The sequence below is a fragment of the Pogona vitticeps genome, chromosome 1 (genome assembly GCF_051106095.1).
Source record: "Pogona vitticeps strain Pit_001003342236 chromosome 1, PviZW2.1, whole genome shotgun sequence".
Classification (NCBI taxonomy): Eukaryota; Metazoa; Chordata; class Lepidosauria; order Squamata; family Agamidae; genus Pogona; species Pogona vitticeps.
This window is the reverse complement of record NC_135783.1, coordinates 340,993,474-341,010,948: the sequence shown is the minus strand read 5'-3', so window position 1 is coordinate 341,010,948 and position 17,475 is coordinate 340,993,474. Positions and strand designations below refer to the sequence as shown.

Below are 17,475 nucleotides of genomic sequence, written 5' to 3'. Positions count from 1 at the left end.
GGAGGGACCCATGGTGAAGGGAAGCCCTCAGACATGAAACCAAGACCTCAGATTTTGGAGGGAAAACCAAAACCAGGTGAGAAAGACTCCAAGTACAGCAGAAAATGTTATTTCTGTCAAGGAAAGGGCCATCTAATCTCAGAGTGTGAGAAATTAAAGCAGCTCAAAGGAAATGTGCCTCATGATTTGAGTGGAACCAAGCCAAAAGCTGTGTTCTGTGTCCAGAAAGAGCAAAGCTCCTTGTCACTGAGGGAGCCTGTTGCCATAGCTACTCAATCTGGAACAGTTACATCTGCTGATCAGGCTGAGGAAAATGGTCCTCTTGTGGAGGTCAAGCGCTGCTTACTAGTGAGAACAGATTCGCAGTTGTTTGAAACCGCAGGGGTGGACGTAGGAATACTTGACCATCAGTATAGGGGGCTAAGGGATACTTGTTCCCAGGTGACCCTGTGCCATCCAGATATTATTCCTAGGGAGTATATAATCCCAAATGAGAGCATGAAGGTGGCAGGGATTGAGGGACAGGTGATCTCGCTGCCAGTAGCTGAGGTACCTGTGAACTTTCAAGGCTGGAGGGGAGTTTGGCGGCTAGCGATTTCATCGACTCTGCCAGCAGCCGTGCTCGTGGGAAATGACCTGGCTGAACATGTGAAACGGGTGCTAGTGATTACACGCTCACAAGCTACCACGGGGACAGTTCAGGGGGGTACTGATGAGCCCGAGACGGAAACAGATGAAGGGAATTCCGAAGCTGTGGTGGAAACCTTAACCACAGACAGCCGATTTGGCCAAGAGCAAAAGGCAGACGCCACTCTCCAAAAGTGTTTTGAACAGGTGACAGACGCCCAGCTAACACCTGAAACCCCAGTGAGATTTTGTGAGAAAAAGGGGATTTTATATAGAGAGACCCTGAGGAATATCTCAAAAGGGGGAGATGGGATCAGAAGTCAGCTAGTGGTACCTGAAAAGTATCGCCCCGTGATCTTACAAAGGGGGCACTCTGACATGTTTGCTGCGCACTTAGGGGTGAACAAAACACTGCAGAGAATCACACAGAATTTTTACTGGCCTGAAATAGGGAAGCAGATCAAGGAGTTCTGTAAACAATGTGATGTGTGTCAGAGGCAGGGGAATAACCGTGACAGGACCAAAGCAAAGTTGTGCCCTTTGCCTGTGATTGACACTCCGTTCAAATGTATAGGGGTGGATATTGTGGGACCTTTGCCCAAGGCCACAAAGAGGGGGAACAGGTTCATTCTCACCATTGTGGACCATGCCACGAGGTACCCTGAAGCCATTCCCTTGACTAACATTGAAACTAACACAGTGGCAGATGCCTTGGTGGGGTATATGTCCAGGATGGGATTCGCCTCAGAAATAATCACAGATTTGGGCGCATCGTTTACATCGAAGCTCATGAAACGGTTGTGGCAAATCTGTGGAATTAAACACAAGGAAACCACTGCCTATCACCCTGAAAGTAATGGGTTAACGGAGAAGTTCAATGGGACTCTGATGCGCATGATTAGGGCTTACTTGGCAGAGAATCCAAACAATTGGGACCAGAAGCTGCAATCCCTTTTGTTTGCTTATCGATCAGTGCCACAAGCCAGTACCGGGTTCAGTCCGTTTGAACTTTTGTTTGGGAGGAGGGTGAAAGGGCCCTTTGATTTAATCAAGCAAGATTGGGAGCAGATCACCCAGGATGACCCACAAGATGTTGTGATATATATAGACTCTTTAAGGAATGACCTAAAGAGAAACCTAGAGCTAGCAGCAGAGACCCTGCAAGCTCAAAAGGTCAGAAAGAAAGCTTGGGATGACCAGGAAGCCAGGGAGAGGCACTTTATCCCAGGGGAGGAAGTGCTTTGGCCTAGGCCCTGCAAAGAGAGCAAGTGTCAGCTGGGTAGCCCAGAAATAAAATACTTGGGTCACATAGTAGGGGGAGGAGTGATCAAACCCCTAGAGGCCAAGATAGAAGCAGTTCGTGATTGGCCTAGACCCAACACCAAGAAAAAGGTCAAATCATTTCTTGGGTTGGTGGGCTACTACAGAAAGTTCATCCCGAGGTTTAGCGAGATAGCGACTCCGCTGACCGATCTGACGCGGAAGAAGACTGATGACCGCATCCCGTGGACCAGCGACTGTGAGGAGGCGTTCCAGAGGTTGAAGGAGGCCCTCATCAACTATCCAGTGCTGCGTGCTCCAGACTTCGACCGGGAGTTCATCATATACACCGATGCGTCTAACAGCGGGGTAGGAGCAGTTCTTTGCCAGGAGGATGAAAATGGTGACTAGCATCCAGTGTCCTACCTGAGTAGGAAACTCCAGAAAGGTGAGAGACATTTGGCAACCGTGGAAAAGGAGTGCCTGGCCATAGTCTACGCGATCCAGAAGGCCAAGCCTTACATCTGGGGAAGACATTTTATTCTGTGCACTGACCATTCACCACTGCAATGGTTAAAGACAATGAAAACCCACAATAGTAAACTTATGAGGTGGGCTTTAAACCTGCAAGACTATGACTTTGAAGTGAAGGTGGTCAGAGGGTCAGTGAACTGTGTTGCTGACGCCTTGTCAAGAAGACCCGAAGAATGAAGACGGCGAAAGAAACATGGACTATGTATATATTTTGGTGACCAAAGGTTAAATGTACCTGTTTATTAAACATGCTTGGTTTGTATGAATAAAGGTAACTGGATGTATTGTAAATGGTAAATGTTTAAATGCCTAATTGATATGTTTATCCTAGAGTAAGTATGGTATTGTATGTATAACTGTTTTTGTATGTTTTGGATCCAGGTTGTTTTTTGGAGAAAAGCACTTTAGCTTTCCCCCTACAAAACAACTTATAAAGAGGGGAGGTGTTACATACAGCACTGATGTTACCTGTCTGTCATGGGTTGGAGGGAAAGTTCCATCCTATGGGGAGTGGAAGGCGGGACATCAGGAGGAGGGGCTGTACTGTATATATATGTGGAGCTTGTGAGGAGAAGCTGGAGGAGAAGCTGAGAGAAGGAGCTGGTGTGGGAGTCTGTGTGTCAGACAGGGTACTACTGTGTGTCAGTCAGTACCAACCTGATAGGTTCAGGTGTCTGTATGGGTAGCCAGAACTGATAGGTTCAGGGTCTGTGCTTTATTTAAAGGTGTTCTGTGTGAACCAAACTGGTGTATGTATGCTTGAGACTAAGCCACGTTACTGTATCTTATTCACTTGATCATTTTATTTTCCCTGTGTGTTATTTAAATAAACCTTATTCCTTTATTTGTTAAAAATCCATCCCTGGTCTGTGTGACTTCTTATAGGGAATGGTTGGTGGCAGCTTAGTGAAACTGTGACATCTCCCAGTAGGTCTGGGTATGTCACACACACACAACAGAGGACAAGTCTGGAAGTTGAGTCATGGCAACTGGACTTCTTTCTTACTCAGTTGGAGCGTTTCACTACTCAGCCAAGTAGCGAAACATTTCAGCTGAATATGAAAGAAGTCCAGTTTCCATGACTCAACTTCTAGATAGCCTCACCTGGATGAGTGAGAATCTTCACAGAAACAGAGGACAAGATTCGTGTTTCCTTGAACAGCTGGACCAGAAGGGAGACATTGTAATGTTGGTTATACAAGGGGTGACAAAAGTCTAGGTGCTGCTGTTCAGTCCCTCTTCCCAGGAGCACAGGAGCCATGCCCACCATTGTATCTGGTCACCTTGAAATACCTCCAGTGCCAACGCCATAACTCACAATGTTGATACCTGGGGTGCCATCTTCCGTTCACTCTGACCTAATGCATGGACATGAGCGACCCCACCCCCAAAAGGAGGGTGACAATGTGATGTCCCTTCAAACAAGGATAATGTTTGTTCAAAATGAATAAAGAAAATCTGCATAGGCATCTTTCAGTCTCGAAAGACTATGGTAACACGCTCTGAATTGAGGAGTGTCCCCTCCAGAGCATGAAGCCTGGGTAAGGTAATATGGAGGATAGGCTGTTACCCAAGCAGCAGATCCCCCCTCTCCATGTTGCTGAAATGGTCCAATGGAAAGGCAAGAGCCAATACGACTGGTTCCGGCAACGTTGCAGGAGTTGGCAGAACGCCAAGAACTGCCTTCGGGACGCCAGCTCCAGATTTTGCCTCTATAAAGAAAATAGATGCTAACATTCTCCAGGATATTTACCTCCAGCTTTCAGTGCTGTCTAAATTTTGGTGTGTTGGCCAAAGCCCCAGTCTAGTTACATCCAGTACCCTCGTACTTTGTTTCAAAACATGTTGAAACAAATTTGACATTATCATCATCATCATCATCTATGAATGAGGAAGGAGAATGACTCTGTCTGCCTCTGTATATCTCTCTTTCTCTCTCAGTGACAAAATGTAAGAAATAGCAGTGTTCAAACTCTGCATTGCAGCACAGCATGGAATGTTACCTTTAAGAGGAGTGAATATAATGTTATGTCAAAGTCACCCACAATTCAGCAGTGGTAGGAAGATGCTGTGGGACCCCAAACATCACCTTTCCGCAGTTCAGGGTCAAACTAGTCAATGGCTGCTGCTTTTTCGCATAGGTGGAAGGCAAATGGCCTAACATTCATTCACTTCCAGGTGTCAACTAAAGAGTCTCTGCTTGGATTCTTAAGGGCATGCCAAGCCAATGGGTACATGTAAACCCCACAAATTGCAGTGACAACGCCTTAATGATAGGAAGGGAACGAGTGAATGTTAAAGCCACTTGCCTTCTGCCTGTGTAGCTGTAGAATAGGATTATAATACAGTGTTTCTCCAAAAATAAAACAGGGTCTTTTATTAATCTGCGCTCCAAAAATGCATTAGGGCTTATTTTCAGGGGATGTTTTATTTTACAGTCTTGTCATCTTCTTGTTGCTGCACAATGCTGCACAAGGGTGGAGGGCGGGGTTTCACTTAACTGGGGCTTATTTTGGGTTAGGGCTTATATTACGAGCATCCTGTAAAATCATACTAGGGCTTATTTTCAGGTTAGGTCTTATTTTGGGGAGAAAGGGTATAATATAATATAATATAATATAATATAATATAATATAATATAATATAATATAATATAATATAATATAATATAATGTTATATTATATTATATTATATTATATTATATTATATTATATTATATTATATTATATTATAATTTATTACAGTCAGTGACCAGGAAGATAAGAATATGTTATTTAGATAAAATTACATAATATCAGAGACATAGGTCAAGATGTGACACCATCAATGTACCCTCTGGCTCTTTCACAACATTAAAATTAAAAAGAAATGTTAGCCAGCGGCACTGAAGGATATAAAAGCAATAGGATTTTAGATCATGTGTTTAAACACATTTTTAGAAGAGGTGTTCTCTCAAGTGATGAAAGACATCTGAGTGTCATTACATGAGATTTTTCTCACCTGTATAACTTGTATTTTGTGTGACTTGTTTTGTGACTGGTCATTGCAAGATAAACATGGGCTTAATTTGCAAGTGCCAGAATAGATGTTAAAGGGAATGAGTATTCACTTAATCTGATTAGCCCATTTTCTCTTTTACAATGGGATTTCTTCAAATTAAACCTGTTTACCTTATAATGATGACTCAGATCACTGCTGAATGTTTGATGTATAAGTATACAGAAGTCTCATGGTGCAATGGTTAAACTGCAGTACTGCAGTTAACACTCTGCTCCTGATCTGGGTTCAATCCTAGATAGCCAGCTCAAGGTTCATTCAGCTTTCTATCCTTATGAGGTTAATAAACTAACCAGCTTGCTGTGGGGAGGGGGGGCAATGTGTAGCCTACATAATTAAGCTGCAAAGTGCCCAGAGAGCACTTCATTATTAGTTGTTGTTGTATTTATTATTAGTTTTATTTATATGCCACATTTCTCCCAACAAGGGACCTAAAGCATTAAAAATCACACAATTTAAAAACACAGTAACTTAAATATTAAAAGACAGATTAAACAGCATATGACTTAAAATACAATTAAAATATGAAAATATGAAAACATTAAAAAGATTTAAATTATCTGCTAAAATGGAGTTATATTACAAGCATCCTGAAAAATCATACTAGGGCTTATTTTGAGGTTAGGTCTTATTTTTGGGGAATCAGGGTATTTATTTATTTTCAAATAACAGTCCTTGCCAAACTGAAATAATGCAAGCAATGAATTCTATGTAGATGATGCAAAGAAGAAATTTGGTTCATATCCATTAGACAGATTGTTGGGTTATTTTTTTAAAGTAGGGCCTATTTTTAAAAGGGGAAGCCCTACTAGGGACTTCCCATCATTAACCAACATTTTTTCACTCAAGAGAACAAATAAAGCAAGGACTTGTCATATTTGTAAAAGGTGACATTTTCAGTCTAAAAGCTACAATCCAGAGCTTGTAAAGTTTATTGCAGGTAAAGTGTGCTGTTTAAATACCTCCCAATAGCACTTAAAATAATAAGTTTAGGAGAAGAGTTCTCTTTCTCCCCTCTCCTACTCTAGTGTACTGTACCCTGTTTCCCTGAAAATAAGCCCTAACCTGAAAATAAGCCCTAGTCTGATTTTTCAGGATGCTCGTCATAGAAGCCTTACCCCCAAAATAAGCCAATTAAGTGAAACCCCGCCCTCCACCATTGTGCAGCATTGTGCAGCAACCAGAAGATTCATTGTCGTTTAGTCATTTAGTCGTGCCTGACTCTTCGTGACCCCATGGACCAGAGCACGCCAGGCCCTCTTGTCTTCCACTGCATCCAGGAGTTGGGTCAAATTCATGTTGGTCGCTTCGATGACACTGCCCAACCATCTCATTCTCTGTCGTCCCCTTCTGCTCTTGCCTTCACACTTTCCTAACATCAAGGTCTTTTCCAAGGAGTCTTCTCTTCTCATGAGATGGCCAAAGTATTGGAGCCTCAGCTTCAGGATCTGTCCTTCCAGTGAGCACTCAGGGTTGATTTCCTTTAGAATTGATAGGTTTGTTCTCCTTGCAGTCCAGGGGACTCTCAAGAGCCTCCTCCAACACCACAATTCAAAAGCATCAATTCTTCGGCGGTCAGCTTTCTTTATGGTCCAGCTATCACTTCCGTACATCACTACAGGGAAAACCATAGCTTTGACTATGCGGACTTTTGTTGGCAAGCTGATGTCTCTGCTTTTTTGGATGCTGTCAAGGTTTGTCATCACTTTCCTCCCAAGAAGCAGGCGTCTTTTAATTTCGTGGCTGCTGTCTCCATCTGCAGTGATCATGGAGCCCACGAAGATTACATGACTGTATTTGAGTAAATGTGGATTGTTGTACATGAAAAAATAAAATAAAATATCCCCTGAAAATATGCCCTAATGTGTTTTTTGGGAGCAAAAATTAATATAATACCCTGTCTTATTTTCTGGAAAAGACGGTAAATAAAAAGGGAATATGAACAGCCCCCCCCCTGGTTTTTTTTAAACTGTGAAAATTCCCTGTCTGGTGTTTCAAGTGTAGAGGAACTGGTTGAGGTCTTCCCAAAGCCAACATTTGGCACTATGAGGCCCTTTAGCAGAAAAATATTGTAGGTCCTTGTTTTATCGAAATCCGCCCACCATGATTCTTGGGTGTATGCTTCAATTCTGCAGAGACCAACCAGTTTGGTTTTAAACCATGGCCCTTTTGTCACTTATTGATCTATTTTAAAGGATTCCTTTTGTGTTTCCAGTTCAGCACACCCAGAGCTTAGACAAATTACCTTTTGGACTAAAACTCCCATAATCCCCCTAGCTGGTATGCTGGAAAATGTCTTCTTAGAAAGGTAGTCTGAAGAATAACTTTTCTTTACTCGGAGTGCATCCAAGCAACACGAAGCACAACTTTTCTGCATTTTACAGACTGTATTTTTAGAAAAACTATAAATTACTTACCTGGATTTCGTTGCTCACATTTTTATATTCCCTGCCTCCACGAAACCCCTATATGCCCTATTCGAGTCTTTTTTATTTAACCTCACTCTTCTTTTTTTCTTCTACATTTGGGTCAAATGACCTAGAAATAAAGTCACTGGGGGGGGGAAGTCCCCCCCCCCACGAAGAGCATAAAATGCTGCAAAATGGGGCGGGAGTTGGGGTGGAGAAGGATGGAAGACTAATTAGATATAAAATTTTATTACATTTGTGGCCAGGACAGTCTTCATTGGACCTTGTTGGCACATCCTGGAACAACTACCCCTTGAAGAAAAATTTCAGCATTTTAGTGCGTGAAAAAAAGCAAGCAAGGGAGGACATGACAGAGGCATTTAAAAATATAAGGTGAAGAAAGTAGGAAGGGAGGCTTTTTCTTCCTCTCTCATGAAGGTAGAACCCAATACTATTCAGTAAAGCTGAACGGTAAGAGATTGAAATTGGATAAAGGGAAGTGCCTGAGGTAAATGTATTTATTTCATTTATTTTTATTTATTATTAGATTTTTATCCCGCCCTTCTAGACTGCGTCTACTCAGGGCAGCTCACATCAGAATCATACATAAAACCAGTTAAAACAATAATTTAAATTGACAATATTAATGTTAATCAAGATGGAAAAGTAAACAAAAGGACAAACAGAAAGTAATTTATTTATTTATTCATTAAATTTCTCTTCCGCCCATCCAGTAACAAGCCACTACTCAGAGAGACTGACAGGAAATAAACATAGGATAAAATAAAATAATGGAAGAAGGCAAACACAACCCATCTAGACAATTATATGAAAACCTGAGATGGTAATGATAGTAGCATAAATTAAATAATTTAAGCAAATTTAATTAAATAGGGAGAAAGTGCTCAAAAGCCTGTCTGAAGGTCTTTTTATTTGCTTTCTAGACATTAGGAAGGTGGGGGGCCTGATGCATTTCCACCTGTGGTGAATTCCGTAAAGAGGTGGTCAGTTTCAAGTTGAAGATTTCGAGGCCTTTCTTGGGGTAGTCACCTGCAAGATTATGGGTGAGGTGTGGGTGGAAAAAGTGGTAGAGTGGAAGGAGAAACGCTCCAGTAGGCAGCAAGATCTCAAACTGTTCAGGGCTTTATATGTACAGTGGTGCCCCGCATAGCGAGGTTAATCCGTTCCGGATTAACCATCGCTATGGGGAAACATTGCTATACGGAACAGAAAAGCCCATTGGAACACATTAAACTTCGTTTAATGCGTTCCAGATGGACCGAAACCTCACTGTTATGCAATGTTCCTCCATAGCGCAGGCATTTTTGCTCCCTCGGTAAGAGAGGGCAGGGCGCGAAAATGCTGTGCGTGGCCATTTTGGGTGTTCCATTTTGGAACCCCCGAACAGCTGATTTTAAAAAAACGCTATGCGAAACGCTTACCGATCGTCGCAAAGCGAGTTTTTGCCTATCTAGGCATCGGTATGCGATCACATTAGCGGTCCCAAAAAACGGATCGCTATGTGAATTCGTCGTTAAACGGTGTGCTCGTTATGCGAGGCACCACTGTATATGGAAATGTTGATCTGCAACATTTGGGTGTACCAAGAGCTACCTATATGGATAGGTTTTAGACAAATTCATGGAGATAAAGCTAGGATAGCAATTAGTGATAGAGAGTATTTACTAGTCCTCCAAGAATCTGAGACAAATATACCAACTACGGATCATGCAGGGTTATTACTGGCTGCCTGAAACCTATCCAGTTGTTCATGGGGAATTAATGCTAGTTCAAAGCATCCTTTCCTAGCAGGTGGAGGGGTGTCATTTGACTTCTTGTAAAAAAAAAAGATTCAATCACAGTGTGCTTTATGTCTTGTAGTCGCCGAATTTTAAACTACAGAAATTTCTGTCCAGTATGATGCAAACTGTGATATAAATGGTCACTGCAGTCACCCTCCGAGTCTTGTGCATGGTCAGTACTGTTTTGTTTCCATGAAAACCAACACTTGGGAGAACTGAGATCATTACTGGTATATAATTGAATTGAATAAATAAATATATGATGATAAAAAGACAGGAGGGCCTGGCGTGCTCTGGTCCATGGGGTCACGAAGAATTGGACACAACTAAACAACAACATGATGATAAATACACGGAAACAAGGTTAATGTCTCATTTCATTATTTTTAAGAATAAAATGAGAATTTTCAGAATTTTTCAGAATTTTTAAAAGCACTGGATGGTATTTGGAAGTTCAATTTCAGCAAAGAGTGTTCTTCCAGATCCAGATTCTAACTCATCTGAGGGTCTATTCACATGACGAGCTATTGACTGCCTCTTCTTTTTACTCAGTCCTCTAAGGGTAAGAATAGCCATCATGTGTTCCTCACTGAAAAACAAAAGAAAGTGAATTACAGATCCAGAAGAAGAAATATGTACATGAAAAGCAACAAAACACAACAAAACTAGATAACAAAAGATCTGTTTCCAGCTGTTCCTGGTAAACATTTGAACCCAAGTTATCATGGGCCACATACACGGGTTGCTATTAAATCATTTTGTTCTTCCTGTCTAAGATCAATCTTTCAAAGATGGTTCTTCTGAGATAAGACAGGATGAGGAATCTCTATCCAAGTTCAATAACTGATGTTTTGCCTGATATCACAGTGGTATTGAGAAGTATGTGGATTCTTCAGTTGGAACAGAATTCAGCAAAGGTAGGATGCGTGAAGACCAAAGAGCCTTCTGAGGAAAAGGCCCTTTTGGCCATGGGAAGACCTTGAATAATTAACTAAGAAGTTGTAAGTAACCCTAGGTGGGGTCTCGATGACTAAGATATCAGAACTCTCAATTGAAGTAGATCAGCCTTGTGCAACATAGCTTCTTGACCTTGCTTTCAACAGTCCTCGTGATCAACATGCCCTCTGACTCTTGCTAACATCTTGCTTCTGAAACTATACTTCTCCACCACATAAGCTTTTTGACTACATTTTAGATTTTCCCCTGAAATCTAAAGTTTGGTCCTAGCTTCCTTCTGAGACCATGCCTTTCTGGACTGCCAGATACCAACACTATTATTCTCAGTGCCTGGAGGCAGGCGGTGCATCATGGCCTCTCCCATTTTGAAGAGACCCTTGTCCAGCAGGCCGAGGCAAAGAGGCAGTCCCAAAACCAGCAAAATCAGGGAGCTGGACAGGGGACAGATTGGATTTGTCTTCAGTGTGGAAAGGATTGTCACACTCAAATTGGCCTTTTCAGCCACACTAGATGCCGTTCCAAGTCCTCCATACAGAGCATGTTACCATAGTCCCTCGAGACTGAAGGATGCTTAATCTATTCTCAAGGTCTTGACCAACCAAATCCTGTTAGGTGCCACAATGAGACTCTATACTGGTGCACAGAATGAGAGGGAAGGCACTGGTGATGGATGCTGTGTGGCTGTAGGTTAGGACTTGACTGTTGGCTTTCACCAAATACTTAACAATGCCAGCTTCAAATCACAGCCTTGATACTACTGGTTTTTTGGAATCTAAGGACTCAATCACACATGAGAAATGAACCCCAGTTATACCGATTATTTTCATCCTTCTGTTGTACCAATGCATGTTCATCAGCAGTTACATGGTACTGTATATATATTTGGAAGGAGCATTCACATTGTTTGGAACTGCATCTGCACATTTCTTTCTATTTGATTTGTTATAGCAGGCTACGCTGCTCTTTAATCAATTCATCTTCTCTAATATTTCTTGGGGCAATCAGGTCTCCCTTTGCACTTTTTTTTTAATTATAAAAATGATATATTGATAGAATGCCATGAGCCTTCTCTCCTCCCCCTTGCTTTCCCCTACCCTCTTTTTTCATTAATCCATTTTTCCTTATTTCCCTGCATATCTCTCCCTCTTCATTCTTGGCTTTCATACTTCTTTTCCCTTTTGAGCAGCGTCAGGTGGAGGAAGCGGATTTTAAAAGACTTGCAAAGTATTGTGAAGAACACGGTTAAAATGAGAGAGAGGAGACATTAATGTTACACCCCTTTCTTTACAGTTCAAAGCAGGAAATGTCCCTTTTTCAGGCTCTCTTTTGCCTGCAAAGGGGGGGGGAGCTGTTTTCAATGCATTGTAGGTCAATGGAGCCTTGACCTACAGACTTTTTGACCTGCAGCCGGAGAATTGACCTACAGACTGGAAAAAAAACCCAAAATGGATCAAAAACAGCCGGTTACGGGATTAATCGGTTTTCAATGCATTATAGGTCAATGGAGCCTTGACCTACAGACTTTTTGACCTGCAGCCACCGTTCCAATGCAGATTAATTCCGTAAGTCGAGGGTCCACTGTAGTGTGGGAAAGGGTCTAGACATTATACGGCATTCCTGCACCCCACTTTCCGAGGACAGAAAATGCAGCATTGCAGCTGCCCTTGGCATGAGCCACCCAGGAAGCACCTCACTTCAGCCCTTTGTCACAGGCTCCGTTCAGTGGTACCTGATGTCCGGATAGTTCCATGCCAGCTGTTCAAGATAGCATTTGATTTCCCCTTTTTCCTTTTCACTCATTATGGTGGCAATGTGAGGAATGGCCAGGAAAAGCCAATCAGCATTTGAGCCCTGGGAGGAAAAGTGTTACCAATAAATAAGTATATGTTAAAAATCAAGATCCACGATGGAAGCATTCAGATCTCAAACAATCCAAATGTATTTCTGCCAATTTTACAAGTCACTGTAGCTTCTTATGAACATACTTGACAGTACATGGTGCATGTGTAATCTTACTTCTAAGGGGCCAGAGCTGCTTTATTCCCTCCTCCCCCTGCCTGCAACACCAATTGAATTTGTTTGCACTTCCATATGGTTTGTTTTAAATGCTGGCCTTTGCAACTCATACCTTGCTTCCCTGCCACTGGCTCAAAATGTTTCAAACAGAACATCAAGGCTATATTAGCAGTCAGCATGATCAAGCCAAAATAAGAGGAACTGAAAAGGTGGCTGATATCTGTTGGAGAAAAGTAAACATTTCACCCTTGCCTTAAATTAGATGAGATGCTGGGGGGGTTGTGATCAGCTCTCCCATCTTTTATGTAAAAAGTCATGATGGGGACTTGTCCAGTTGCATCAAGATTGCAGCTTTGGGAGTGGTAAGGGATTAATTTCTGCTCACACTCCCTGTAAATTGTTCCCTTCCATTTATTTATTTAAGACATATTAGCGTAAGCCCAATGCTTGAGTTCCAAATAGCGTAGACTCACTCATGGGTTTTACGTAAAAATTGACATCATATTCAGTGTTTGATCCAATGGGTGTATTCTTGTAACAGTGGGTACGGCAGTATATTTTCTCCTTGATTTGCAGTAGGTCAGCCCCAACCTGTCTGATTGCAATGGGTGATCTTGGTTTCCAGTGACACATTCAAAACAACACCATCCACACACAAGGAAGATATGAGCAGGCTCAGAAGTACAAAACAATGTGTTTGGTGGTGGGGGACCAACTTAAAAGTTATTATTTTTTTTGGTGGGGAGCTTTAGTTTAATAAAAACTGAGCCTGTTTTGTAACCAAACTTTTAAAAAATTGTGGATGGTGTTTTGGAGGGAAACTGGGAGGGGGGGGAGAGAACAGAAATCCTGACAAGAAACTGTCTATAGTGCAACAATTTATTGCTAATCCCAGTTTACTCCACAATAGGAAGGGAGTTACTTTACTGGAAAGGTTAAATTGAATAACAAAGTTTTGAACTTTCAGAAAATAAGGCTACGTTGCATGATCTGTTTAGAACAGTACTAGAAATTTCTTCCTCTTTAGTTACCACAGCATGAATTTCCAAACCCTTTCAGAAGGAACCGGAAACAGAATATTTAACATCCCATAACCCACAAATTTTGAAATGATTCTTTTGGTGAGTATCCTTCTATAATGATACTCCTGAGCACTTTAATAATCCACATTAAAACAGCAAACTGCAGAATCTACTCACCAGATGCTTCATGGTATCATTTATAGTTGCAGCTTCTTGAGTCATTATTCTGCTGATTAGTTCCCGTTTGGTTCTTTTCATTCTGGCTTTTGGCTTGAGAATCTGTCTGATATATTCTTTAACCACAAACTTGTGAACTTCATTTAGAAATTCCTGCTTACCAAGAAAAGAAATAGCCCCAAACCAAACAACAACTGAGTGAAACGATAGGCAGTGGATAGACAAATCATGTGAAAAAGAAAGTAAACCCTCTATGAATTCTCTGACTTTATGTATCAGGACATAATAAAAAATCATCTGGTCTTTAGCAAGTCAGTAAATTCGGTAAATACAATTTCAGATGGACAACAACACACATGACATATTACAACATGATCCATTTAAAAAAAATGGAAAAGCCAAGTATGAAAAACTTATGATTTAATAGTTTATAGAACCACCTTTAACAGCAGTAACCTGAAGTACAGTGGTGCCTCGCTTAACGATTGCCTCGTTTAGCGATTAATTCGCATAACGATGTGTTTTTATAGAAAATAATATGCACCGTATAACGATGTTTCCTATGGGCGATTTTCGCTTAGCGAAGTTTGGGACCATGCTTCGCATAACGAATGTGATTTTAGGTCCCCTGCTTCACTTAACGATGTTTTTTTTTTCAATTAAAAAAGTGTCTTAGAAGGGTCAAAAACGGTTCTAAATGCTTGGATTCGTTAGAGGACCCCCTAAGTCATGTGCAAACCTGATTTGGCTTTGATCTGACTTTTCGTTAATTTATGGTTAATTTTTTTTTCCGGCCCATAGGAACCAATGGACCTGTCAAAATCTGACAGCTCCATGCTTTCCTATGGGGGAGAAAACAATTCGCCATAAATTAACGAAAGTTCAGATCAAAGCCAAATCAGGTTTGCACACGACTTAGGGGGTCCTCTAACGAACCCAAGAATTTAGAACAGTTGCTGAGTCTTCATTAATTTTTTGTGAATTTTTTCTTCCCCCATAGGAAATAATGGAGCTGTCAGATTTTGACAGCTGTCAAAAGTTGGGGGGAAAAAAGTCACCATTAATTAACGAAAAGTCAGATCAAAGCCAAATTAACTTTTGCATCCGTTTTAGAGGGTGCAGAAGCTAATCCAAGCATTTAAAACCATTTTTGACCCTTTTATGACACACTTAATTTTGCAAAAATTGACTTCGCAAAGCCATTGAAATGTATTGAGTCAGCTACAATACATTCCAATGGAGGAAACATTGTATCGTTTAACGATGTTTCCTATGGGTTTTTTCGCTTAAGGACGGCAATCCGTGCCTATTGGAACGTATTAACCGGTTTCCAATGCATTCCTATGGAAAATGGTGTTTCGCATAACGATGTTTCACATAATGTTTTTTTTTTGGAACCAATTAAAATCGTTATGCGAGGCACCACTGTAATCATTTCCTGTATGACTTTTATCGGTCTCTCAGATTGTCGTGGAGGAATTTTGGCCCACTCTTCTTTACAATGTTGCTTCAGTTCATTGAGGTTTGCAGCCATTTGTTTATGCACAGCTCTTTTATTTCAATCAAGTTGAAGTTTGGACTTTGACTGGGCCATTGCAACACCTTGATTCTTTTCTTTTTCAGCCATTTTGTTGTAGATTCGCTGGTGTGCTTGGGGTCATTGTCCTCTTGCGTGACCCAATTTTGGACAAGCCTTAGCTGTTGGACAGATGGCCTTACATTTGACTCTAGAATATTTTGGTATACAGGAGAGTTCAAGGTGCCCAGGTCCTGTGCCTGCAAAAAAGCCCAAATGATCACCCCTCAACCACCCAACTTGACAATTGGTATGAGGTGTTTGTGCTGATATGTGGTGTGTATGGTTTTCGCAAAATCTGGCGACATTTGTTCATAATGAACATCACCACATTTTGTGAAAACCATACACAGCATATCAGCATAAACACCTCATACCAACTGTTAAGTAGGGTGGTTGAGGGGTGATCATTTGGCCTCGTCTGCCTAAAGGACATTGTTTCAGAACTTTTGTGGTTTATCCAGATGCAACCTGGCAAACCTAAGCCATGCTGCCATGTTCTTTTTAAAGAGAAGAGAGTTTCTCCTGGCAACCCTTCCAAACAAACCATATTTGTTCAGCCTTTTTCTAATTGTACTGTCATGAATTTTAACATTTCACATGCTAACTGAGGTCTGTAGAGCCTGAGACGTAACTCTTTGGTTCCCCCCCCCCTTCTCCATTTTGAATGTTTTCCACTTGTGAGTAATCTTCCTCATTCTAGAATACTGGACTTTAAATTATTTGGAAATGTCTTTATAACCCTTCCAATACTGATGGGCAGCAACAATAGCTTCTCTGTGATCATTGCTGATGTGTGTTCCTATTTGACATTGTCTTCGCGCATGAATGCTCCAGAACAGCAGACTGCTAAAACTTTGGCTTTCATAGAGGTGGTCACACTTGCTGATGATCAATTACTCAAGGGCATTTGGTTAGCAGCACTTGGCTGCTGCTTAGTCTCTTAATTCTTCTGCATTCACCCCCATCCCCATCAGCACTAGCCAGTCATAGCCAATGTGAGACACTCTGAAGGTACAAATCCTCTATACGATCCTCCTTCAACTTGATGAAAGGATGGCTTGGATTATAGTTCCCATCAAGAGTAGCCAGCATGGTACTCCTCTAGTGACTGTTATTGAGAGGCATATTGCCACCACTACCACCACCAGCACTAACAACAACAACAACAACAACAACAACAACAACAATGTGCTGTCAAGTCAATTTCGACTTATGGCAACAGCTTCTGGGGGTTCCAGGTAGAGAATACGGTGGTGCCCCGCAAGACGGGCGCTCCGTTTAATGACGAAACCGCTTGATGTCAATGTTTTTGCGATCGCGAAAGCGATCGCAAAACGATGTTCCCTATGGGGGGATTTCGCTTTGCGATGATTGGTTCCCTGCTTCGGGAATCAATTCTCGCAAAGCGATGATTTTTTAACAGCTGATCGGCGGTTTCAAAATGGCCACCGGTTAAACAAAATGGCCACCCGCTGTTTTCTGGGACGGATTCCTCGCTGCACAGGCAGTGAAAATGGCCGCGCTGTGGAGGATCTTCTCTGGACGGTGAGTTTCCAGCCCATAGGAACGCATTAACCGGATTTTAATTTGTTTCTATGGGCCTTTTAAAATCGCTTTACGACGTTTTTGTTCTACAGTGATTTCGCTGGAACAAATTAATGTCGTAATGCGAGGCACCACTGTACTAATAAGTAGTTTACCATTATCTTTTTCTGGGAGTGCCCTGCTCCTACGCAGCTTGCCCAAGGCCACACAGGCTGGCGCTACTCACAGGATGCATCATTGGGAACTGAATCCCAATTTCTGATTTTGCACTGAGCTAATTTACAAGCATTTTTAGTCTAATGCTCCATGAAACTCTCAGCTATGGGAACAGTAGTACTTGTGCCTAATGTCCCATAGTTCTTATTTTCTGTTACCTGACCCTGGCAAAATACTTCCACAATTCCCCCCCCCCTCAGAATGTGTGTTCAGAGTTTGTTAAAATTTGTAGTCTCATACATATGGAGGCATATAGAGTTTTAGAGTTTGGTGG

At 41.7% G+C, this 17,475-nt stretch overlaps 1 protein-coding gene across 2 annotated transcripts in view; it reads right to left on the bottom strand.

Annotated features, from left to right (window-relative positions):
* Positions 1-8,396: 8,396 nt before the first annotated feature.
* Positions 8,397-17,475, bottom strand: part of EXOC3L4 (exocyst complex component 3 like 4) — a 67,552-nt gene continuing 58,473 nt past the window's right edge. For both annotated transcript variants that reach the window (XM_020793560.3, XM_020793559.3), the window contains exons 10-12: positions 13,862-14,014; positions 12,376-12,497; positions 8,397-10,278 (exon numbers count right to left, since the gene is read on the bottom strand). In XM_020793560.3, coding sequence (XP_020649219.3) covers positions 10,116-10,278; positions 12,376-12,497; positions 13,862-14,014 — 438 coding nt within the window. In that variant the 3' untranslated portion in view covers positions 8,397-10,115. The remainder of the gene's footprint in view (positions 10,279-12,375; positions 12,498-13,861; positions 14,015-17,475) is intronic.